Below are 24,636 nucleotides of genomic sequence, written 5' to 3' on the forward strand. Positions count from 1 at the left end.
GATAAAAATTTTGGGAAACGGTTTGGCAGGTTTTTTTTTTTTTTTTTTTAAAGATTGTATTTATTTGTTTGAGAGAGAGAGACAGAGTATGAGTAGGGGGACAGACAAAGGGAGAGGGAGAAGCAGGGAGCAGGGAGTCTGACACAGGGCTAAGCAGGGAGTCTGACACAGGGCTTGATCCCAGGACTCTGGGATCATGACCTGAGCCAAAGGCAGACATTCAACTGACTGAGTCACCCAAGTGCCCCGGCAGTTATTTATTTATTTATTTATTTATTTTTTTAAGATTTTATTTATTTGTCAGAGAGAGAGAGGGAGAGAGAGCGAGCACAGGCAGACAGAGTGGCAGACAGAGGCAGAGGGAGAAGCAGGTTCCCTGCCGAGCAAGGAGCCCGATGTGGGACTCGATCCCAGGACGCTGGGATCATGACCTGAGCTGAAGGCAGCCGCTTAACCAACTGAGCCACCCAGGCGTCCCTATTTATTTATTTTTAAAGATATATTTATTTATTATTTGAGAGAGAGAGAGAGAGTGAGAAGGGGGAGGGGCAGAGGGAAAGGGAGAGGATCTTCGGCACACAACCCACTAAGCAAGAAGCCTGACACAGGACTTGATCCCAAGACTCTGTGATTACAATTCTGAGATCATGACTTGAGCTGAAACCAAGAGTTTGGAGGTCCAACCAATGAGCCACCCAGGCACTTCTGACAGTTTCTTGAAACATTAAACACTTATATGACCCAGCCATTCCACTCCTAGATATTATCCAAGATAAATGAAAACAACCCAGAAAAGGACTTATATATGAATAACATTGCAGCTTTATTTATAATAGCCCCAAAGTAGAAACAACCCAAATGTCCAGCCACAGGTGAATGGATGAACAAAATGAGATAGTCAAATGACAGAATATTTCTCAGCGATAAAAAGGAGCAGACAAGTGATACACACTACAATGCAGATAATTCTCAAATTATGCTGAAAGAAGCTAGACAAAAAGGATATTTCCTGTATCATTCCAATTATATAATATTCTAGAAATGCAAATTAGTTTATAGCATTAGGAAGCAGATCGGTTGTTGCTTACAACATAGACTGCAAATAGGCAGTTGGAAACTTCTGGGGGTGATATCTTAATTGTGGTAGTTCACAGGTAGTGTATCTTAATTGTGGTAGTTCACAGGTGTGTACCTCTGTCCCACTAATCAAAATGTACACTAAAAAAGAAGATAGTTATTGTACATAAACTATACCTCAATAAAATTAAGAACATGAATTAAATGAAAGAAGCAACAGAGACATGAATCTAGACACTTAGAGAGAAAGTAATGTTGACACTGAGTACAGGTTATTTGAACAAAATTTACAATATAACACCATTTTCATCTCTTATGCGTTAGCTAAAAAAGAAATAGAGCTACATGAAACATTGCAGATATTAATTCAGTTCCAAGGTGATGATCCAAGTTTGCTTTTAATAGAAAAAAAAAACGATCATTTATCATAAAAAATTACTAAAGCTATTGAGCATTTCCTCCATTTATTAGCTGTTTACATGGCTGGTCACATGGCCCAGGAGCTCCTCAGAGACACGGTCTGTATATTTTCTTTCTCTACCCTCCGCCTAGCACAGTTTGATATTTACTAAATGAAATTTTATTAAAATTGAACTGAATGGCCTTAATTCATTCTCGTAATTCTTTGGAGACTTGATTATTATTACTTCGTACTGATGAACACAAGACGCAAAGCTTAAGAAATTTGCAGTCACACTACTAAATAGCAGAAGTAGGGACTATAATCCAGGCCTTCTGATTCTAACCCATAGATATACTGAAATTGTCCTCTGTTTTCACCAGAGACATCTGCCTGGGCTTTATCTTCCTCAGGATATCAACTGAATATTTTAAACGAATTTAAAGTTAGCTAAAGTCAATCTCCGCTGGGCGCATGCGTCCCTTCCTTTCCCCCTCTCACCCCACGGTGGAGACACACCGACTCGCTTCCTTCCGTCTTGATGCCTTTTGGCCCCAGCGACTCGCCGTTGCCCAAACTGAGACGTTCACTAGACGAGGTGATGGCGACTGGGACACCAGATTCGCAAGCGCGATTCGGTCAGTCTGTGAAGGGGCTCCTCACCGAGAAGGTGAACACCTGTGGTACGGACGTGATCGCGCTCACCAAGCAGGTGCTGAAAGGCTCCCGGAGCTCCGAGGTGAGCTGGAAGTGGACTTTATGGCCCGAGATCCCCGGCCCAGTCTTGCATAGCTGTGGGCAGGGGATCGCATTACCTCCTGGGAATTGTAGGCTGTCACTGCTCCCTGAGAGTAGCACTCGTTCGCGAGGGGCGCGTGTTGCATTCTGGGATGTGTAGTTTGGGGGGATGAGGGATGTAGGGAGGGAAAGGAACGGGATGGTGGTTTATTTTCTTTTTCTTTTTTCTTTTCCTTTTTTTTTTTTTTTTAGATTTTATTTATTTATTTGACACACACACAGAGAGAGAGAGAGAGAGAGAGAGCACACAAGTAGGGGGAGCAGGAGAGGGAGAAGCAGGCTCCCGGCTGAGCAAGGAGCCTAACTCGGGGTGGGTTCCAAGATCCGGGGATCATGACCTGACCCAAAGGCAGATGCTCAACCTACCGAGCCACCCAGGCGCCCCCGACTATGTGCTTGTAAAGCAGAGATTGCCGCAGTACAGCGGATAAGATAGTAGTCCTAGCCAGTTCCTAATTTGTTTCATGGGGTTGTCTCTAGTGAAGATCTCTCCCTTTCTCGCCCCCAAATTCCACATGGTTTTGCCCTCATCCCAGAGTCCTTTCACGCTTTTGTGCATCGTCTGTGGATTTGTTCTTTTCTAATTTGTCTTTCTGCCCATATCTTGGTTTTCTGTTTCTTAGATGAGCTTTCTCCTTTGCCCCGAGTTCACCTTCATCCTCTAGCTGGTTCCATGAATGGAACATCAAAAGTTTTATATATGTACACTGTGTCTCCCCCCAAAAAAGTATTTATTCTACTCTTAGATATTCACCCATGAGAAATGAAACTATGTGTCCACATAAAGACTTGTACCATTATCCGTGATAGCATCAAACTGGAAACAACCCAAATATCTGGTGACAAGGGAAAGGACAAACAAAATGGTTCTGATGACTAAGCCACTCCACTCCTAGGTTTTTACCCAAGAGGAATGATAACATGCCTCTCATTTTGTTACATAAGCTGACCACACACAGAACATATTATCTAAGTGTTCTTGTTTTGGTTTCTTTAAAGTGGAACAACATCTTGAATACACCTGTGAAACAGTCTGACTACCGTCTTTTTAGATCTTTGTGAATTTCTTCTGTAGACCTTTATCGTTCTCTTGCTCATAATTGACTCAGTGGCAGTGTGACTTAGTTGCTCATCTTCAACAAGTATTGCTCATTTTCAACTTAATTTTCATAATAATAGCAACTCTCTCTCTTTTAACTCATCTATTTCATCAGTGTCTATATTGTTTTCTTAAGTTATATAATTGCAATAACAAGCATAATATGGCCACACACTTTTGGACTTGTATATGAATAGTCACAGCAGCTTTATTTATATTAGTGTAGGATCCAGTAGAATTGTCTTTACGGAGTCACCTTTCATGTTATGTTCTTTTTTTTTCCTTTCTTTTTCTTTTAAAGATTTTGTTTATTTATTTGACAGACAGAGATCACAAGTAGGCAGAGAGGCAGGCAGAGAGAGAGAGAGGGAAGCAGGCTCCCTGCTGAGCAGAGAGCCCTATGCGGGGCTGGATCCCAGGGCCCTGGGATCATGACCTGAGCCGAAGGCAACGGCTTAACCCACTGAGCCACCCAGGCGCCCTCATGTTATGTTCTTAGCTTGTATGAGTAGTGACTACAAGAAATAACCATATGAAGAAGGTGTTTGCATTTACCATAACACTATTTTGAAGTCACTGGTTTGGTGATCCCAAGTATGTTTTGTGTGAGGTCACACATTATATATTCATTTTAGGATTCAGCATCTGAGGGAAGTTTCTCTCTTTTTGAGGAATTGTTATGTTGCCTTTTACAAAATAAGAATTATGCAAATGAGGGACCCTGAGTGGTTCAGTCAGTTAAGCTATCTGACTTCCACTCAGGTCATGATCCTGGGGTCCTGGGATGGAGTCTCTTGTCTGGCTCCTTGCTCAGTGGGGATCCTGCTTCTCCCTCTGCCTGCTCCTACACCCTGCCTATGCGTGTACTCTCTCTGACAAATAAAATCTTTAAAAAAAAAAAAGAATTATGCAAATGCAAGTGTTTCATTTTTTTTTTTTTTTTGCCTTGGTTGCACAGAAGTTCTTACATCAGTTTTAGTGGTAGACACATCTCCTTTTTTTTTTTTTTTTTTTTTAAAAGGAAACTTTCAGAAAGTGGTTGTTTTTCTGTTTCCAGAATTGCTGTTCTTCTTCTCTTCGATCTGCCGATGGATTTTCAGGTGTTTGCAATCTTTAGATAAGCTATCTAGCTGATCTCTGGCTAGCTGAAGTAGTCTCAGCCTGCTACTTCTCCGCCATCTTGACTCCTCCTCCGACACATCTCCTTTTAATGACTTTTAGATTCTGTTTCTATTTTTTATTTTCTATTTTTTAAAAAAGATTTTATTTATTTATTTAACAGAGATCACAAGTAGGCAGAGAGGCAGGCAGAGAGAGAGAGAGGAGGAAGCAGGCTTCCCACTGAGCAGAGAGCCACATGCAGGGCTCGATCCCAGGACCCTGGGATCATGACCCAAGCCAAAGGCAGAGGCTTTAACCCACTGAGCCACCCAGGTGCCCTGTTTCTATTTTTTAAAAAATGTGTGTGTGCGTGTATGCACATATGGTATAAATTGGCTTCAGTCTTTTTGGAGGAGAAGCAAGGTATAAATTTATAAATTAAAAAAACAGTGCTTGGGGCACCTGGGTGGCTCAGTGGGTTAAAGCTTCTGCTTTCTGCTCAGGTCATGGTCTCAGGGTCCTGGGATCGAGCCCCACATCGGGCTCTCTGCTCAGCGGGGAGCCTGCTTCCTCCTCTCGCTCTCTCTCTCTGCCTGTCTCTCTGCCTACTTGTGATCTCTGTCTGTCAAATAAATGAATAAAATCTTTAAAAAAAAATTAAAAAACAGTGCTCATAGTTAATGACCAGTGTGTATTGAACATCCATATTCACCATAATAAACTTGTTTTTATTGAACAACTTCTATGTGCTGGACACTGCTGTGTTTTACATAGCTTAATTTGTTAAATCTTTGCACTCACTAGTAGAGGAGGTACATTTCTTACATAGAGGATACAAAGAGGAATTTAATTTGTCCAAGGTTACAACGTAGCTAGGAAGGGGTAGAACTAGGATTCAAACCTAGGCAGACTGGTTCTAGGCTCATAATCTTGGGCACCACCTCTCGTGGTTTAGTGGCCCAAAAGCCATGGTGTCACCATTGACTGTTATAATGTGACTTGCTGCTTTCTGTTCCTCCTTGTGTATTTTTCCCATGAGATTCTTCCGTAGTAGATTTAGACTGGGTGTCCGGTAAATGGTATGGATTGAGTTAAACTGAAATCATTCCAGCTTTCTGGGAGGGTTTACGTATCATCTCTCAGTTCTCTGACTTTTGTTTTTTTATTGGCTCTCTTACGTGATACTTATCACATACCATATTGCCTTTTTCTGTAGTTAGTTATGTATTTTTGTCATTTCCTTTACTAGACTTTAGATTATTTGGCATGTCTTACTGATTTTCTTTTTTTGTCTTTTTTTTTTTTTTTTGTAGCATATAGCAGTACTAAATTTGTTCCTTTTTAAGACTGGATGATATTCTGTTGTATGTACCACATTTTGTTTATCCCTTCATTTGGTGATGGACATTTGTGTTGTTTCCACCTTTTGGCTTTGTGAATATGCTGCAGCCAACATTTGTATATAAATACCTATTTGAGACCCTGGTTCCAGTTATTTTGGGTAATTGCTGAATTGCAGTTGCAATTGCTGGGTCATATTCATATGGTAATTCTATGTTTAACTTTTATTTGAGAGAGAGGGAGAGACAAGGGCAGAGGGAAAGGGAGAAGCAGGCTCCACGGCTGAGCAGGGAACTCAAACTGGGGTTCCATTGCAGGACCCTGGGATCATGACCTGAGCCAAAAGCAGACACTTAACTGACTGAGACACTGAAGTTTCCTCTTCTCCAGCTTTTTGATTTGTTATTGGTGTGACCCAAATTGACCCAAAGCCACAGGACACCTTCCTGGGGTTGGTCCTGAGGGAAGGGGAGCTCTTGGTCTCATTGTGGACATGGAGCCTGATTTTTAGTTTGAATCCTTCTTTGCCTGTAGAACATTGCTTCTCTTTCCAACGTGGCTGTTTTGTTCGATTAGCTGGCAATTTTCATATGTAAAGCTCTCTTTCCACGGCATTCATTTAATAAATAGTTTTTGTCTGCTCTGTGCTATGAACTATTTTTTTTTTCCAAAAGATTTATTTATTTGACAGATGGAGATCACAAGTAGGCAGAGAGGCAGGCAGAGAGAGAGAGAGAGGGAAGCAGGCTCCCTGCTGAGCAGAGAGCCTGATGCGGGGCTCGATCCCAGGACCCTGAGATCATGACCTGAGCTGAAGGCAGAGGTTTTAACCCATTGAGCCACCCAGGTGCCCCTGCTATGAACTATTTTAGGTATAAAGGAGAGGATGGTACACAAAACAAGGTCCCTATACTTAGGAAGTTTACATTTTAGTGAAGAGACAGACAAATGAAACAAAAAATCAGGGGGTAGGAAATCCCTTGGAGAAAAACTAGGCTGGGAGTAGAGTGTGATAAAAGGGTCTTCCTTAAATAGAGTGGTCAGGGAAGGGCCCTGTAAGGAGGGGACATTGGGGCAGTCTCTTGAATGAAGTAAAGGAGCTGGCCACATGGACGTTTGGAGCCAGAGCGCTCCAAGTAGAAGAAATGGCAAATGCAAAGGCCTTGAGATGGGCATGTGTGCAAGGTGTGCAAGGAGGCCGGTATGGCTGGAGCACCAAGTGGGGAAGAGCATGTCAGCCTTGTGCCCACAGCACAATGAATGCATGTGACCCCATGCTCCTGCTGTGCGTGCCTGCTTCTCCGCTCCTCCCGTCGAGTTGTGTGCTGAGTAAAGGGTCTGTTGGATGTGGGTTTTTTTTTTTTCTTTTAGGGTCCATTGTGTTCTCTTAAGCCTGTGTTTGTGCTTGCTATTTTAACTACATTATTTAATGCAATAATATGGAAAACAATGAGCTAGAATGAAAACAAAAAGGGTTGGTATTGCTATGAAAACCACGTTCGAAAAGCTTGTTGAAGATGAGAAGCTAACCAGTAACAACGCAGTAACAGTACTTGTTGAAGATGAGGAGTGAAGATGGCTATTGAGTTACTTATGAGCAAAGCAATAAAGCCTAGGGGGAAATACTCAAGCTGTTGTTCCACTTTAAGGAAACCCAGCCCAGACATCTTAGATGATACGTGCTGTGTGTGGTTGGTTTATGCAAGAAAGTGATGCAGATTGCCAGTGAATACATATGTCATCAAAGCAAGGGCCTTGGCCCAGCATTGCAACAGCTCCTGCATTCCAGGAATCACGAGTCTCCTTGAGTCTATCTTCGAAATGATTGGCCACCCCCACCCCCCTTTTTAACAGCCATTCTGGTGGCTCAGGCCACTTTCATTGCTTGCCTAGACTATGGCCGTGTTCTCCCAGCCAGTTTCTCTGCCTTCAGTCCCCGCTTCAGTCTAGTCTGCTTGCCACGCTTCTAAAACAGTAAATCCAATCATGCCCAACCTTTAGGTCTCCGCTTAGATGTCACTTCTTTTCGGAGACCCTCCCTGAACACCCGCCCCTGTAACAGATCAGACACCTGACTCCCCACGCTGCCTGGTCGGCTGGTACTTCCCCATCAGCAGTTAACACAAGGTACTGGAGTGAGTGCCTGTGTCGTTGTCATCACACCACGTTGTGAGCCCTGTGAGGATAGGGGCTATGTCCCTTCCTGGTGTACCGTGAGCACTGAATAAATATTTGTTGACTGACTGACTGAATGAGGAAGATTCTGTTAGAACGTTTTCCTTCTGCTGTCAGTTTGTCAGTCACCATCTCCCTCCTGTAGGACTTTGGAGTTTGTCACTTAAAAGTGGCCACAAAGGGCACTTGGGTGGCTCAGTGCGTTGTCTCTGCCTTTGGCTCAGATCATGATCTCAGGGTCCTGGAATTGAGCCCCACATCGGGCACTCGGCTTGGCGGGGAGCCTGCTTCCTCCTCCCACTCTGCCTGCCTCTGCTTACTTGTGATCTCTCTATGTCAAATAAATAAATAAAATCTTAAAAAAAAAATTGGCCACAAGGGGGGAACAGGCACTCTGACACATTGTGGATGGGAATGCGAAATGGTATAACCCCAGTAAAACTCTCTCATCCAGCAATCACAGTCATAATTCCATGAGTCTATCCCAAGGATACGTTAGCAAAAAGACACAAAGATATATAAAGTATTTTTTTGTAGCACTACTTATAATACCAAAGGCTGCAAATAGTCCCAGGTCTACAGCAGATGCCTGGCTGAACAGTCTTACAGGGACCTCTGTACAGCCGAGTGCTCTGCAGTCATGAGAGAACAGTGTGCAGAGTCAGCATAAATCACTGCTGATCGATTTCAGCATCTCTTGTCAAGTGAGAATAGCAGCATGTGGAAGTAGGTTACAGAATGGGGTAGTCCGATGATAGACGTATGGCCACTTTTCCCCCCTTTTTTTCGTATGTCCACTTTTAAAAAGACAACGTGGAGAGGTAAATTTATTTACTTATTTATTTATTTTTTATTTTTTTAAAAAAATATTTTATTTAGGGACACCTGGGTGGCTCAGTTGGTTGAGCAGCTGCCTTCAGCTCAGGTCATGATCCCGGCGTCATGGGATCGAGTCCCACATCGGGCTCCTTGCCCCGCAGGGAACCTGCTTCTCCCTCTGACTCTGCCTGCCACTCTGTATGTTTGTGCTCGCTCTTGCTTGCTCTCTCTCTGACAAATAAATAAATAAAATCTTAAAAAAAATATTTTATTTATTTATTTGACAGAGAGAGATCACAAGTAGGCAGAGAGGCAGGCAGAGAGAGAGAGAGAGAGAGGGAAGCAGGCTGCCCGCTGAGCAGAGAGCCCGATGCGGGACTCGATCCCAGGACCCTGAGATCATGACCTGAGCCCAAGGCAGCGCCTTAACCCACTGAGCCACCCAGGCGTCCCTACTTATTTATTTTTAAAATTAAGTGGGCTCCACACCCAATATGGGGCTTAAACTCACAACCCTGAGATCAAGAGTGACCTGCTCTCCCACCTGAGCCAACTAGGCACCCCCCAAAAAATATTTATGCGGAGGGGAGAGAGAAGGGGGAAGGGAAGGGACAGGGCTGGAAGGTCTTATTTTACCATTTCAACATTAGAAGGACGCAAAGGTTTATTCATTTTTAAACATAAAAATGAAAAGAAATAAATAACAGGTGCCACAGGGGGGGTTATCTGGGGGCTGTAGGAGGGCTGCTATTCCTGGTGAATCTGTGGTCATCGGTCCCCTTTTCATCCAAATCTCTGACCCAAGGGAACAGGGACAGGGGGTGGGGCACACAGTAACTTCCCCTTCCATGGTGGGACTTCAGGTCTGTCTGCCAGGAGCAGGGTGTGACCACAGACCAGAAACCTCCTGTCAATCTCCTCTTGCCTCCTAATTCCGCAGACACCGAGCCCTTGGTTTCTCAAGCAGTAGCCTTTGGAGCTGATGCTGAGGCCCTGCCGGCACTGCCAGAGTGACACTGAATGTGGATTTTCAACCTAAACAAATAGATTACCCTCTGTTACTTTTGGAGCATTTGTAGTTGGACGGGGGCGGGGGTGGGGTGGGAAGGAGAGGGGGTGATGGTTTAACAGCTGTGGAGAGAAGATTACCGGAAGTTTGCAGATTTTGATCATGACCCCTTTATTTTTGTCTTCCAGCTGCTCGGTCAGGCAGCTCGAAACATGGTCCTGCAGGAAGATGCCATCTTGCACTCGGAAGATGTAAGAAACAATTTCTTTTGTGATTTGGGTTTTATTTACATAACTGGTGTGGTTACAGGGAAGTGGAATGTTCTCTTTGTCTGTTTTTGTTTTGTTTTGTTTTAATGCAGAGTTTAAGGAAGATGGCGATAATAACAACACATCTTCAATACCAGTGAGTATGCCTTTGGAGGTGCTGTGTGGTCACATTCTGCACGCTGCCCCCTCTTGCCTTTGGACTTCCGCACACTTTCCTGAGAAGCAGGCGTGGGGAGTAAAGGTGGGGTTAGTCAGCAATGAGCTCCTTCTGGAAAAGATGGCGGCGACTGCAGAAGAAGCTGGATTTATGGGTGAGGTCAAGAGCAGGGACTGCCTTTTGCAAGCCTTTCTGTGGTCATTTGGGGGCTCCTCAGAGGGAGACACTTTGAACCCATTGAGGGAAAGGCCCATGCCAGGATCATGCTCGCACAGTGCTCGGCGCCCAGTAGACACTTAATTGGAATTTGTTGACGACTCGTGCCCAAGGTCTCTCCTGGGGAGTCTGCGCTTTCACTGGGGAATCGAGTGTAACTGACCGGTATGGTCTAGTCCCCCCATTTAACCCAGCCCTAGCTACGTAGAAATGATCCAGGAGGTTCCAAAATACAGACAGCCCTTTCTCTGTTATAATTTTGCATAAAATTATAATGAGCTTTTCATCCTATTTCATTTTGCTTTATATTTTATATAGTTGGTATGACTTATGTACCTATTGGAAATGTACGATTGAGAATTTAACTCTTAATCTTTAAACAGTTTCTTGGGGTGTGTGCATGTCAGGTGTGTGACCCATTAGATTCCACATACCCGGGCCGAATGTGAGCCGTGCGTATAGTTTGTGGTACCTCCTCCCTCAGTCTGGTAGAGTGTTGTTAGCTCTTTGGGTTTAGAATCCATCTTCTTAGCAACGCTGCACTCAGAGAGTGAACAGGGCTTCAAGAGCACAGTCTTAAGCCAGAAGGGACAGAATTACAGAATGTGACATGAGCTAGAAATTTGTTCTGCCTACAAATATCTAGCCATAAGTTGCACTAATTTTCTGAGATTTTTTAAATCTTTCTTTTCCTCTTTCCCTTTCTGATTCAGGCAAGAAGCTATTCAGAAGAAGTAAGTAGCCCCAAAGGTAGGGGAGTGGGGGGACCAAGTGAAGCGGGCTATAGGGAATTCAACTTCTGGGCCTAGGATCAACGTGAAAGTCTAGCTGACATACGCCCTTAAATTGTCGCACACTCTGGGGCAGCTCATTTGGGATATAGAGAAAACAGTCCAGTTGACCCTTGAACAATACAACTTTGAACTACACAGTTCCAGTTATACACAGATATTTAAAAAAATATATATGGTATAGTGTGACAAATGTATTTTCTCTTCCTTATGGTTTTCTTTCTTTCTTTTTTTTTTTTAAAGATTTTATTTATTTATTTGAGAGAGAGAGACAGCGGCCACAGGAACACAAGCACAGGGGGAGTGGGAGAGGGACAGCAGGCCTCCTGCTGAGCAGGGAACCAGATTCGGGCATAGATCCTAGGAACCTGGGATCATGACCCAAGCAGAAGGCTGTTGCTTAAAGACTGAGCCCCCCCAGGGGACCCCCCCCATGACTTTCTTAATAACTTCTTTTTCCTCTAGCTTACTTTATTACAAGAGTGTAGTATATAATACATATAACCTTATAAAATTTGTGTGAATTGACTATTTCTGTTATTAGTAAGGCTTCTGGCCAATAGTAGGCTAGTAGTCTAGTTTTGGGGGAGTCAGGGTATATACAGATTTTGACTGTGTGGGGCATCAATGCCTTTAACCTCCATATTGTACAAGGGTCAACTGTATGTTTCAAAGGCAGGCAGTAAGTTAATTCATTGCTGGTAAAGACTTTCTGAAAATTATAGTGTGTAGATGCCAAACTTAAGAAATAGAAAACCTTCTATGTTGGTAACATTCATTAAGTAAGTGTGCTGAGGTCATTAAACAGTCTTGGTCCCTTACAATACTGGTTACACTGATTGGCTTTACAGACCTTTTTTTTTTTTCATAGTTTAAACTTCTGGAACTGTAGTGGACCAATATAAATTTGCATTTAGCTTCAGCAGTGTTTATGTGTTAAAGTACAAATTGTGCAAAGAGAGGTCTTTATTGCTCATTCCAGATAAACTTTTTCTCCGTTCTGATTTCTAGTGTCGAGCAGTCTTCTGACCTACAGGACCAGTTGAATCATCTGTTGAAATAGAACAGCTTGCAAGAGGGAAAAGCTCTTCTTTGCCGTACACTGAGAAGGAAATATTTTACTCAGCTGCTGTCTTATGGGTTTGATTTTCCATTTTCTTCTCCAAAAGTTAAGTTAGAAAAGATTTATGATGGTGTATAGTTTCTCCTGAAGAGAAGCTAGGTGGTTGAATTTTGGAAGTACTTCTTGAGGCTAAGTCATACTCTTACTGAATTTTTTAATTGCTCTCTTTAGTTTGATGTTAAAGCAAAATTAAAGAGGTCTTAGTTTTTTCCCATAGAACTTTTATATGTCAAAAGCTATATCATCTAAATGTGATTCTTTTTTAAAAATGTGATTCTTAAGCAAATGCTGAATGATGTTTTAAATTCAGAAATATGGCTTCTGTTGTGAAAACAGGAATGCTTAATATTGCTTTAAAGACTTTTTTTCTTTTAATCATACATTCAGGAAATTTCATGGTCATGGAATGGTGATAGGTAGTATCTGTTCTTTTCTATTAACTCGGAGGAGAAATATACTTTATTCATTGTAGCAATTCTTAAATGAAAAGTAGGCAAATGGTATATCTGGCCAGCTTTGACCCTCTGCCTTGACCTGCACTCCTAGTTTCTTTGTTGTGACTCTTGATTAGTTGGCCTTGGGTTCATTTTGTAATTTTGCTAGTCATCAGCAGATTCACTTGTAGAACATTATTGCCAAGTGCAAAGGCAGTTGAATTACTGGGAATGATTGCAGTGTAGGGTTGTGCCATGGTGAAAACCGTATGTTTTCAGTTATTTGCCCTTGTTCATCTAATTCCGCTTGCTGAAAGGCATGACCTTTGAAGGTCTTTGTTTGAATTTTAAGTGGGACTCCATTGTGTTCTAGTTCATTTCTTACTTCACTGAAGAATTAGGAGAAAGCTGACATAAGAAAATGGTGTTTTCAGGGAAAGAAAAAAGGCAAGTAAGAGTCCAATTTAATTCCTACTGTATATCATCAAGTCAACTAATCATATTAGGTTGTATTTATCCCTCATTATACCTGTACACATCAACTTACGGCAAAAGAAAAACATAGGTACGAAGGAATTCAGTTATGCATTCATTTCATAAGCTCTCATTACAGTTACTAAATGTAAATGGGTTCAATTCACCTTCAAAAAGAAGGGTCACGAATTGGCAGCAAATGTCACGTTAAGAGTAAAATATTTGAAGCATTATTAGTGGATGTTACTGCCACTGTTGCTACTCAGCGTTTTGATGGAGACCATGTCTAGTGCAGAAGTTAAAAGTAAGTATAGCTAATGGAGTGCCTGGGCGGCTCAGTCAGTTGAGTGTCTGCCTTTGGCACAGGTCATGATCCCAGGGTCCTGGAATCGAGCCCCGATTCGGGCCCCCTGCTCAGTGGGGAGGCTGTTTCTCCCTCTCCCTCTGTCTGCCTCTCCCCGTGCTTGTACTCTCTCTCTGTCGAATGAATGAATGAATGAATAAATATCTAAAAAAAAAAAAAAGCTATTAGCAACAAAGAGACAAAATTATTATCATGTGTTAGGATTATCTGCTTAGGAAATCCAAGGACTGATTTCTTTTTAAAAGGGTCATCGATTTGGAAAACAAAACAAAGTTCAATTATCCAAGTATACAAGATGCAAAGAAATACCTAACATGACATTTGTAAAATATTAAAAATTAAAATGAAGGTATTGTCTGTTTCCCTCATCATGCTAGAACAAATGGTAAAGCAGCAGTGACTGCGTACATTATACCTCATAAATTTTGCCCTCAAAGTTTTAATGGTAAATATCAAATTTACATTAAATAATGAAAGCCTAGTAGTACTAAGTTTAGTCATTTTAAGGAACATAATGCCAAAATACATGGAAGAAGAATAGTCAGAAATGTATGAGTATTCAGAAATTTATACATAATTTGATTCTATATCTGTTACAGAAACAAATGGGTTAGGTAGAATTAAATGGCGATCAAACATGTAGAAACAAAAAATACTTCTTTAAATAACATCTGGGTTGTAGAGGATATGTTGAAGGCTAGTATTTTTAAAAATAGTGAAATCTCAAATTCTATGCAAGAAAATTAATGTGATAATACCTAAGCAGTACTATAAAGAAAAAAAAATCATGCTTTAAATCTCTGTATTAAGGAAAAGCGTGAAATGTTTTCTTTTTTTAAGGTGTTTGTGGTTAGAACTTAAATCAAAATAGAATAAGAAAACCAAGAATGAATGATAAAAATTTGAAAAAAATATATGATATCATTAATTCATTTTTTTTTTTTAAGATTTTATTTATTTGACAGAGAGAGAGAGAGAAAACAAAGAGATAGGGCAGCAGGCAGAGGGAGAAGCGGGCTCCTGAAGTGCGGCTCGATCCCAGGACCCTGGGTTCATGACCTGAACTGACAGTAGATGCTTAATCAAATGAGCCACTCAGGCACCTCACGTTAATTGGTTCTTATAGATTGAATTGGTAAAGTATTGGGACACCTGACTGGCTCAGTCGGTGAAGCATGTGACTCGTGATCTTGGTGTTGTAAATTCAAGCCCCAAATTGGGTGTGGAGATTACTTAAAAATAAAATCTTAAAAAAAAAATTCAATTGGTAAAGTATCAGCTCAATCTGAAAGTTCAAATCAGTAAATTTATAATTGAAATGGAGACAAATAAAATAAATCAATTAGATTTTAAAAGCATGACCTGTCAGAGTGATTCTAAAGATTTGATTAGTAGTGTCAAAATGTCCAGCATCTTTGATGATATAATATTACAGAACTGCCATTTAAAAGAGAATATGTCCAGGGGGACCTGGCTGGCTCAGTCAGAAAAGCATGTGACTCTTGATCTTGGGATTGTGAGTTTGAGTCCCATATTGGGCCTAGAGCTTATTTAAAGAAAAAAAAATCATTTGCCTGTAATAGCTTTCCTGAGAATTTTCCAAACTATCAAAGAACTTCCATATACCCCTGAAGTATAGAAAACAAGAGCAAGATACCCAGTTCATTTGCTGAAGTAAATATGACTTTCACTTTTATTTTTATTTATTTAAAGATTTTATTTTTAAGTAATCACTGCACTCAACATGGGGCTCGAACTTACAACCCTGATGTTAAGGGTCGCATGTTCTACTGACTGAGCCAGCCAGGTGCACCAATGACTTTCATTTTTTTTTTTTTTTTTAAGATTTTATTTATTCATTTGAGAGAAAGAGAGCGCACGAGCGTGTGTGTGTGTGTGTGTGTGTGTGTGTGTGTTGTGGGGAGGGGCAGAGGGAGAAGCAGACTCCCCTATGAGCAGGGAGCAGGATGTGGGGCTCAATCCCAGGATCCTGAGATCATGACCTGTGCCAAAAGCAGATGTTCAGCCAACTGAATGACTCAGGTGCCCCATTTAAAAAAATTTTTAATTTTTTTAAAAGATTTTATTTATCATTTTAAAAAAGAAAAGCAAAATAGCTTAAGAAAATTTAGGAGATTCTTATTCATTAACATACATGCAAAAATCGTAATAAAATCTCCGAAGAATTGAGTAGAGAAATATTTTTGAAGAATTGCTAAAATAATTCCAGAATTGCAGTTGATGTAACAGCTACAAAACACGTTACATTATTAAGAAACATTAAATCATCTATCACTGTAATATACACCAAAGAGCCATTTGAAAAAATTAGCTTTTTTTAAACACATTTTATTTATTTATTTGAAGGAGAGAGAGAAATAGCGAGAGAGAGAGAATGAGAAGGGGAGAGGGAGAAGCAGGCTCTGTGCTGAGCAGGAAGCCCATTGCAGGACTCGCTCCCAGGGCCCCAGGAACACGACCTGAGCTGAAGGCAGATGTTTAACCGACTAAGCCACCCAGGCGCCCTGAAAAAATTAACTTCTATTTCTTTTTTTTTTTTTTTTGAAGATTTTATGTATTTATTTGACAGACAGAGATCACAAGTAGGCAGAGAGGCAGGCAGAGAGAGGAGGAAGCAGGCTCCCTGCTGAGCAGAGAGCCCGATGCGGGACTCGATCCCAGGACCCTGAGATCATGACCTGAGCTGAAGGCAGAGGCTTTAACCCACTGAGCCACCCAGGAGCCCCTTAACTTTATTTCTAACTAAAACAAAACAAAACAAAAAAGAAAATCTTCTTTCTAAAGAACCAACATATGGTGAATATTGAATATTTGGTGAAGGAAAAAGAATCATAGAATCCCAAAATCTTAGCTCTGTATCAGGCCTCAAAAGTGACTGAATTCTGGCCCCACGTTTTGCAGATAAGAAAACATAGCCGGGGACATGACATGACTTACCCAAAGTTACCGAGTTTGGTGATAGGTTTTTTGAGTATTAGTCTAGCTCTTTATCATCTGTTACTTTCCTTACAAATAGAAACATGGGTGCTACTTGTCCTTCTTAGTATTTAACACAGTACAGAAGAAAGGATCTTGGAGGTAACTGAATCCAGTGTGTTTCCCTGCCACTGCGTCTCTAGCAAGTGAGCCTCCAGCTGCTCATCTGGCCCCTGCGTGAATGCTTCCAGTGGGGGAAACTTTACTTAGGGATGCTGGCCATTTTGGAAAGCTCTACTTCTTTAGAGACAGTCTGGGTACTGAACCAAACCTGCCTTTCTGGACCATTCTGTGATGGTCAGACCCGCAGCTTCCAAGGTAGGATATGTGGAGGTACGCGCAAGGCCATCCTTGGAGGTAAGGGAAGAAAATAATGAAAATTTCTATGTATGTTTATTTTTCATCTTAAGAAACTTAGGTTTTGCTAACATTTAAAATATGACTTGGTATGAGGGCTCTAATGTGGTCTCCTTAGCATACTGATTTACACAGCCTGTCATTTAGCGGGGGTGATCTTAAAAACAAAAACACCTATGGCTGGTACACTGACCAATCAGAATGAATGATGGCTACAAGCAATCTGGCCCAGAATCAGCGCTATACACTAGATACCTGATGGAAAACCTGGAATCATTCAATTAAAGTTGATGGTGGTTTGCTTTATTGTGGTTTATCCATGTGTGGTTATGTGGATTTTAGGTTTATCAAATGATTCTTGTGAATACCCACAAATCAAAGATAATGTATTAAAGCAAGTAGAGCGAACAAGTGGAAAACAGTGAAGCCCTTTCCCTAAGCCCCATTAATCTGTGCCTTCAAGATAAACATAACATTTTAACAATGAGTGAGAAAGTAACTGCTTTCCTAAAGGAACTAATTTTATGGAGATAGTATATTGAAAACTAGTATTTGTTTTTGCCATTATACAATTGCTAAAAAACTGATAGCTGTAGAAACACATTTTTATCTACTTAATAGTTGGAAATATTCTAGACTATAAAAATATTCTAATAAGGACTATTTTCATGGGTTTAATTTGTTAAAAATATTAAAATATAACACCTTTATATTAATATTTAATCATCATTTGACATCAGGGAAGATTGTTATTAGCAGGTGAGACTGAAAAATGAGTGTAACATAGTAAATGTCCCATTTAGATCTCTGTATTTCCTTACTACCCTAATGAATAGAAACGCTTATTACAAGCACAGAAGAAATAAGATAGACAAATACAGTGAACCCTTATACAACACTGGGGGCAGGGTACTGACACCTTCACAGTTGAAAATCAGTGTATAACTTTTGACTCCCCCAAAACTTAACTACTAATAGCCTAATATTGGCTGGAAGCCTTATCAATAATTTAAACAGTCATTTAATACATATTTTATATGTTATATGTATTATATACTGTATTTACAATAAAGTAAGCCAGAGGGAAAAAATGTCATTATGAAAATTGCAAGGGAAAGAAAATATATTTACAGGGCGCCTGGGTGGCTCAAATGGTTGGGTGTCTGCCTTTGTTTCAGGTCATGGTTCTGGGGTCTTGGGATCGAGTCCTGCATTGGGCTCCCTACTCCGTGGGGAACCTGCTTCTCCCTCTGCCTCTCTCTCTTTCTGTACCTCATGAATAAATAAAATCATAAAAAAAAGAAAATATATTTACTGTACTGTCCTTGCTAAAGAAATCTACATAGAAGTGGACCATGCAGTTCAAACCCATGTTTTTCAATATAGGGGTAGAAGAAAAAAATTTTCTGCAGGATGAAATGACAATACTTAGGAAACACAAGTAAATTGATTAGAAATTACCAAAGGTTAAAAATGAATTTATCAATGTTGTTTTCCTAAATAAAATTCAAAACAGACTGAGAACTGCTGCACGCCTACGGTATGATTCCATGGCATTCTGGATAAGGAGGGAGAATAGATCTGTGGTTGCTTAGGAGCTGGTGGGGGAGGGGAGGGGGACTTACTACAAAGGGGCGCAAAGAAACTTTACCACGAGAGAGTCCTGACTGTCATGTATACGTTTGTCAGAATTCACAGAACTGCATGCTAGAGAAAGTTGAGTTTTCCTGAATATCAATTATATCTCAATTAATATGATTTTAAAAATACATTGAGAATAAATAATCTATGTAAAAAATGGGCAGAGGACCTGAACAAACATTTCTCCAAAGAAGATATCCACATGGCTGACAGACACATGAAAAGATGCTCACGATCACTCATCATCAGGGAAATGCGAATCAAAACCACAATGAACTACCACCAGTCAGAATGATTAACTCAAAAGGACAAGAAATAAGAAGCGTTGGTAAGGATGTGGAGAAAAGGAAACCCTCCCCCTGTTGGTGTGAATGCAAACTAGGTACAGTCACTGTGGAGAATGGTATGGGGGTTCCTGAGAAAATTAAAAATAGAAATACCATGTGATCTAGTAATTCCATTGCTGGCTGTTTACCGCCCCCCCATGAAAACTAATTTGAAAAGATACATGCACCCCTATGTTTATTGCAGTATTATTTACAGTAGCCAAGATATGGAAGCAACCTAAGTGTCCATCCATGGAAATGGATAAAGAAGGGCGCCTGGGTGGGTCAGTCGTTAAGCAGCTGCCTTGGGCTTAGGTCGTGATACTGGGGTCCTGGGATCGAGTCCCGCATGGGGCCACCTGCTCAGCGGGAAGCCTGCTTCTCCCTCTCCCACTCCCGCTGCCTGTGTTCCCTCTCTCTCTGTGAAATAAATAAATAAAGGCTTAAAAAAAAAAGAAATGGATAAAGAAGAGGTGATGTGGTATGTGTGTATACACGCACACACAATATACAATTCCATATTTCTATAATAGAATATCACACAGCCATAGAAAAGAATGAGCGCTTGCTATTTGGGACAACATGAAGGACCCAGGGGATAGAATGCCAAGTGAAATAAGTCAGGCAGAGAAAGACAAATGCCATATAATTTACTTATGTGTGGGATCTGAAAAAACAGTCCAATAAATACAAACCGGTGCTTGCAGGGGCAGAAATGGCAAAGGTGGTGAAGGGGATTAAGAGGTTCGGACTTAGAGCTGTAAAATGAGTAAGTCCCAGGGAAGAAATGTACAGCATAGGGAACACAGTAAGGTAGTAACGTGGCAGATGGCAGCTGTGGTTGTGCGCATCGTGTAATGCATGGCACTGCAGGATCACGCTGTTGTACACCTGAGACTTATGTAACATTGTATGTCAACTAGACTGCAATAAAAAAAAAAATTAAGAAAAGGTAGTTTTATTTTTAAAAGGGACAAAAATCATATGGGTGTTCATTTAAGTCCGAATAGGAGGTTTATAAAATGAAAACCACTGTGGAGCAGTAAACGAAGATACTAACGAATAGTTAATAGCCTCTTCCTGGTTGCAAAGACTCAAGACAGCCGAGATGACACTGGGCCCAGCGGAACCAGAGCGCCACGGGAGGGCAGATGGTCAGACTGCCTTGGAAGCTCCTGGAAGCGGTGGCGGGTTCCCGCATCCCGGGACTTGGCAGGCGGGGGTGGGAGGGGGGTGGTGGGGGGCTGGGGGGTGGGGGAGGTGAGGGGGGGGTGAAGCCGGCTGGCACCATCTGGTACATACAGGCTTGGGAAGCCCGCCCCTCAGGAGGTCAGACCTGCCTGTCCCGGGGCGGGGCCTTGGGAGCTCGCCGGCCCAAGTGGGCGCGCCCAAGTCCTGGAGTCCAAAGGCCAAGGAGACAGTGAGTGCGCTGCCCCTCGCCTCCTGCCGGGCTCCCAGTGCGGGCTTGGGGGGGTGGGGTGGGGGGTAGATAGGGTGGGGTGGGGGAGTGAGGGGATGGGGGGTGGGGCGCAGGGGCAGCGGGGCGGGGGGGGCGGGGGACCCTCTAGGCAGGTGGTGACCCTGCAGTCACCACCCCTGCCAATCACCACCACTAGCGCTCCCAGCCTGCCTTGTAACCAGCCCTCTACTATTCCCCTTGCAGGGGCTCAGCACCTTCACCTCTCAGCTTTCTTTTTTTCTCCTCCTGGCAGTGGCTGCCCCCCGCGACGCTGAGATCCGGAAGGACGTGCAGGTGTCAGCAGAAGGGCCTGGAATAGCCACGGAGGAGCCTCCGTTGAGTGGGAGCACTAGGCTTTTGGAAGCCCAGCCGGCCTGGGCCTTTGCCCCACAGGATCAGGGAGGAGATGGGAGTGGGGTGCAGGGCAAAGTCTGGGCTTAGAGCTTTGCAGGAGGAAAGCCCAGCCAGGCCTGGATGGGTGGGGATGGGGTTGCTGGTGGTTATGGGAGACTTTGCCTGTGGATAGCAGTTCTAGCTTTTCTCTCTCCCCACCCCTACCCTGCTCTTGACCTCTGGTCAGACCTACTATGGGCAGGTGCTGAAGAAATCAGCAGACCTCCAGACCAGTGCCTGTGTCACTGCAGCCAGGCTGGTCCCCAAGCATATCTGGGAAGCCTTGAGGAATGTACATGAAGAAGTATCCTCGAGGTAAAGTGCCCTGTGCTGCTCCCCCATACCCCCATCCTGGACACTCTAGACAGCAGGTTTTCAAAAGATAGTGATGCAGTCACTAGGGAATTAACCTGTTTTCTTCAATCCATCCAGTTTGCCTTGCCTATCATAAAACTGGAAAAGCAAATGGGACACCTGGTTGACTCCGTCGGCTACGACGTCTGCCTGTGGCTTAGGTCATGATCGGAAGGTCCTGGGATCCAGTTCCGTATTGGGCTCCTTGCTCATCAGGGAACCTGCTTCTCCCTCTCCCTTCTTGTATTCTTTCTCTTTCTCTCTCTGACAAGTAAATAAATAATCTTAAGAAAAAAACTGGTAGAGGACAGCACTGATCATCTTACAGCCCTGTTTAAAAACTCCCAATGGCCGCCCTTCCCACCCCATCCCCCTTTACTCGGGATACATTCATACGCTTTGGACTTGACATTCAAGGCTGTGCAGTCTGGCCCCCACTTCCTAGCCAACCCCAGCTCCTTCCGATGCACTACACTACTCTAGCCAGACCTCTCCCTCCCTCCTGCCTCACGTGCCGTTACTGATCTGGAATGCCTTCCCTCTCCTTTCTACCTTCCAACACGTCACTGATGTCCTACCTATAATGTGAAGCCGCCTCCATCCTTGAGCACCCTCTTCCCTGAACTACTATAGCACCTACTGCCTGTGCAGTAGATCATGGGAAATGTTTTCTGTGCTCGTGCTTTACCTCCCCAGTTAAATACCTCCAGGGAACAGAAATCTTGTGTCACATTTCTTCTCCAGTAACTAGCACAGTTCTGGACCTGTCATAGATGTTCAGCTATAATGCTTCACTAACTGTTTATTCAACAAATATTGTAAATGGCTTGTTTGTCTTAGTACCTGCTACAGTGTCCAACAATGGTGACAATGATAAGCAAAGAAGACAGAGTCCCAGTTTTCTTTTTTTTTTTTTAAGATTTTATTTATTTGACAGGCAGAGATGACAAGTAGGCAGAGAGGCAGGCAGAGAGAGAGAGGAGGAGGAAGCAAGCTCCCTGCTGAGCAGAGAGCCCGATGAAGGGCTTGATCCCAGGACTCTGACTGGGATCATGACCTGAGCCAAACACAGAGGCTTTAACCCACTGAGCCACCCAGGCGCTCCCAGAGTCCCAGTTTTCATGAAGCTTCCAGGTTAGTGGGGGAAAAGAAATACCTCAATAGAAATCCAGTGAATGATGGAAGCAAGGAGGGACAGAAAAGAAGGAGAGAGGTAGGAAGGAAGGATTTGTAAGATTTAGCGATTCTACATATTCTGGTCTCTAAGGGGAAAATAGGGGTACATGGCTGTGTTTTCTGTTTCTTAGGTATTATGGCTGTGGTCTGGTCATCCCTGAGTGTCTGGAGAACTGCTGGATTTTGGACCTGGGCAGTGGAAGTGGGAGAGATTGCTATGTCCTGAGTCAACTGGTTGGTGAGAGAGGACATGTCACTGGGATAGACATGACGGAAAGTCAGGTGAGGCAGTGATCTGGAGGAGAAACTTCTCAAAGGCATTCTTTTTTTTTTTTTTAATTTTAATTATTTATTTGACAGACAGAGAGAGAATCACAAGTAGGCAGAGAGGCAGGCAGAGAGGGGGAAGCAGGCTCCCCACTGAGCAGAGAGCCCTATGCGGGGCTTGATCCCAGGACCCTAAGATCATGATCTGAGCCAAAGGCAGAGGCTAAAGCCACTGAGCCACACAGGCGCCCCTCAAAGGCATGCTTTTAAAGATAAAGTTGTTTCCTTTGTGACTCTTCAAGGGTAATCTAAGAAGGCTGCTGAATGCAAAGCTCATTGGTGCCACTAGTGCTTCCCACCCTGAAGGCTGAGAACTTTGACAGTTAGGGGCTCTTCTGGGAGAACAGAGTGAGAAGTTTGACCTCATATATGAATATCATGATGACCCCAAGGAGTCTGGTTTTTCCTTTACTTCTCTGCTATCTATCTTGAAGGATTTTGTTATTGAGTGAAGGGTTTACTCAAGCAAGATCCATGAATCAAGGGGCACCTGGCAAGCTCAGTCAATAGAATATGTGACTCTTCCTCTCTGGGTCAGGAGTTCAAGCCCCACATTGGGTTTGGAGCCTACTTAATTACAACAAAACAACAAAACTAAACAAAAACCCAGGTATCGAGCTGGGACTTTATCTCTCATTGAGTTGTCTCAGACTGTAATTTATCCTACATGCCCAGAGGAACCTTATATACTTTTCCAAAATATATTACGGGGAAAAAAAAATTATATATATATATATATATATATATATATATATATATACATATACACACACATATATATAGAATGAATATTCCATTTGTAATAGGAAAGTTTTATTTTAAAAGTAGCATATTTTAAAAATGATTATCAAATCCATATATATGTATATATATATTTATATATGTTTTTATTTTTTGTCTTTTTAGGTAGAAGTGGCTAAGAAGTATATTGAATATCACATGGAAAAATACGGCTTCCAGACACCCAATGTGACTTTTCTTCATGGCTACATAGAGAATTTGGAGGAGACTGGAATCAAGAATGAGAGTTATGATATTGTTATGTAGGTCTCTACCCTTATTTTTGTGAATATAGCCCATTTCCTGTTGAACACAAATGTCACCACTCTTTGCTGAACTGACTCTCAGGGTGTTAAGCCTGCCTTAATAAAGGGAGGGGAGCTGCTCTCAGGCCCTTGTAGCCCACCGGTCTCAGAACGCAGTAGACCAGGAGAGAACTGATTGTAAACTTCACTGTGAACAGATGAGTCCAAAAGAATGACAGCAGGACCACTGAGTCTGCTCATACAACACACACCGACCTGTTCTCTCCAGTATTGTCGCAGCAAAATGTAGGAGTCTGTGTTCCTCCCTTTCCTTTGAGTTGTTGTCACATCATGCCCGGGTGACAGCCTTAATGAAGCTGCTTTGGGCGAATTTCGCCAATTTACATGTGGCCTAAGACATGCATGGTGGAGGAGGCATTGGGAACCAGCCTTCGTGCCGTTGTGTGGTGACCATCAGCGCAGACACCAATTGGGAGTGTGCCTGACTTTTTTTCCCTGCCCACACAAATTGGCTAACAATTTATTGCAATTTTAAACACTCCATCCATCTCCCTTTTTCTTGGGAAAAAGTAGAGTGTGGGGAAGAGAGGAGGGAGGCAGGAAGAATGGTGTAGCTTTGGGGAATGATGGAAGACATCTTTAGGGACAAAAGGGATTTGAGGCACTCTGAATAGTGTGTGAATTTACCTGACATTCCATCTGTTTTTTTTTTTTTTTTTAAAGATCAAATTGTGTCATTAACCTTGTGCCTAATAAGCAATCCGTGCTGCAGGAGGCGTACCGAGTGCTAAAGGTAAGAGAAGTGAGGCAAGTAAGTGGTCTTTCCATGTCAGTAAGAGCAGATGGGATCTGACCTGTTCTTGTCCCCTTGAGCTGAGAGTTCCAAGTCTTGCCATTTATTCACTACATTAAA

General features: G+C 42.4%; 3 protein-coding genes across 7 annotated transcripts in view; 2 read left to right on the forward strand and 1 right to left on the reverse strand.

The window, feature by feature from the left end:
• LOC309860384 (uncharacterized protein C10orf95 homolog) overlaps window positions 1-20,188 on the reverse strand; it is a gene marked incomplete at its 3' end in the record, with an annotated part of 370,467 nt that extends 350,279 nt beyond the window's left edge. Inside the window, exon 1 of the mRNA XM_082722514.1 lies at window positions 13,876-20,188. The remainder of the gene's footprint in view (window positions 1-13,875) is intronic.
• BORCS7 (BLOC-1 related complex subunit 7) lies at window positions 796-12,733 on the forward strand. 2 transcript variants are annotated; one of them, XM_082722517.1, is made up of 6 exons: window positions 1,572-1,595; window positions 1,861-2,216; window positions 10,008-10,070; window positions 10,181-10,224; window positions 11,175-11,195; window positions 12,264-12,733. In XM_082722517.1, exons 2-6 carry the CDS (start codon window positions 2,019-2,021, stop codon window positions 12,313-12,315), a joined length of 378 nt encoding a protein of 125 aa, XP_082578643.1. In that variant the 5' UTR covers window positions 1,572-1,595; window positions 1,861-2,018; the 3' UTR covers window positions 12,316-12,733. The 2 variants fall into 2 exon arrangements, with proteins under 2 accessions (XP_082578644.1, XP_082578643.1); XM_082722518.1 differs by lacking the exon at window positions 11,175-11,195 and having other exon boundaries at window positions 796-2,216; window positions 10,181-10,242.
• Window positions 20,189-20,251: 63 nt separating the features above from the next.
• Window positions 20,252-24,636, forward strand: part of AS3MT (arsenite methyltransferase) — a 28,673-nt gene continuing 24,288 nt past the window's right edge. For 3 of the 4 annotated variants that reach the window (XR_014309332.1, XM_082722502.1, XM_082722500.1), the window contains exons 1-6: window positions 20,252-20,388; window positions 20,681-20,721; window positions 21,008-21,135; window positions 22,482-22,632; window positions 23,584-23,720; window positions 24,447-24,516. Coding sequence is in view for 3 of the 4 variants with exons in the window: in XM_082722502.1 (XP_082578628.1) it covers window position 20,388; window positions 20,681-20,721; window positions 21,008-21,135; window positions 22,482-22,632; window positions 23,584-23,720; window positions 24,447-24,516 (528 nt within the window). In the remaining variant the exon portion in view is untranslated. Of the gene's footprint in view, window positions 20,426-20,680; window positions 20,722-21,007; window positions 21,136-22,481; window positions 22,633-23,583; window positions 23,721-24,446; window positions 24,517-24,636 lie in introns of all 4 variants that reach the window. The other variant, XM_082722501.1, reaches the window with a different exon arrangement.

The sequence above is a fragment of the Mustela nivalis genome (genome assembly GCF_964662115.1).
Source record: "Mustela nivalis genome assembly, chromosome: 2".
NCBI lineage: Eukaryota > Metazoa > Chordata > Mammalia > Carnivora > Mustelidae > Mustela > Mustela nivalis.

Excerpts from the sequence above, each read along its gene's own strand:
- BORCS7 (XM_082722517.1), top strand. The coding sequence starts at position 2,019 with ATGCCTTTTGGCCCCAGCGACTCGCCGTTGCCCAAACTGAGACGTTCA. Across the intron at positions 10,071-10,180 it reads CCATCTTGCACTCGGAAGAT|AGTTTAAGGAAGATGGCGAT; the intron begins GTAAGAAACAAT and ends GTTTTAATGCAG. Across the intron at positions 10,225-11,174 it reads ACAACACATCTTCAATACCA|GCAAGAAGCTATTCAGAAGA; the intron begins GTGAGTATGCCT and ends TTTCTGATTCAG.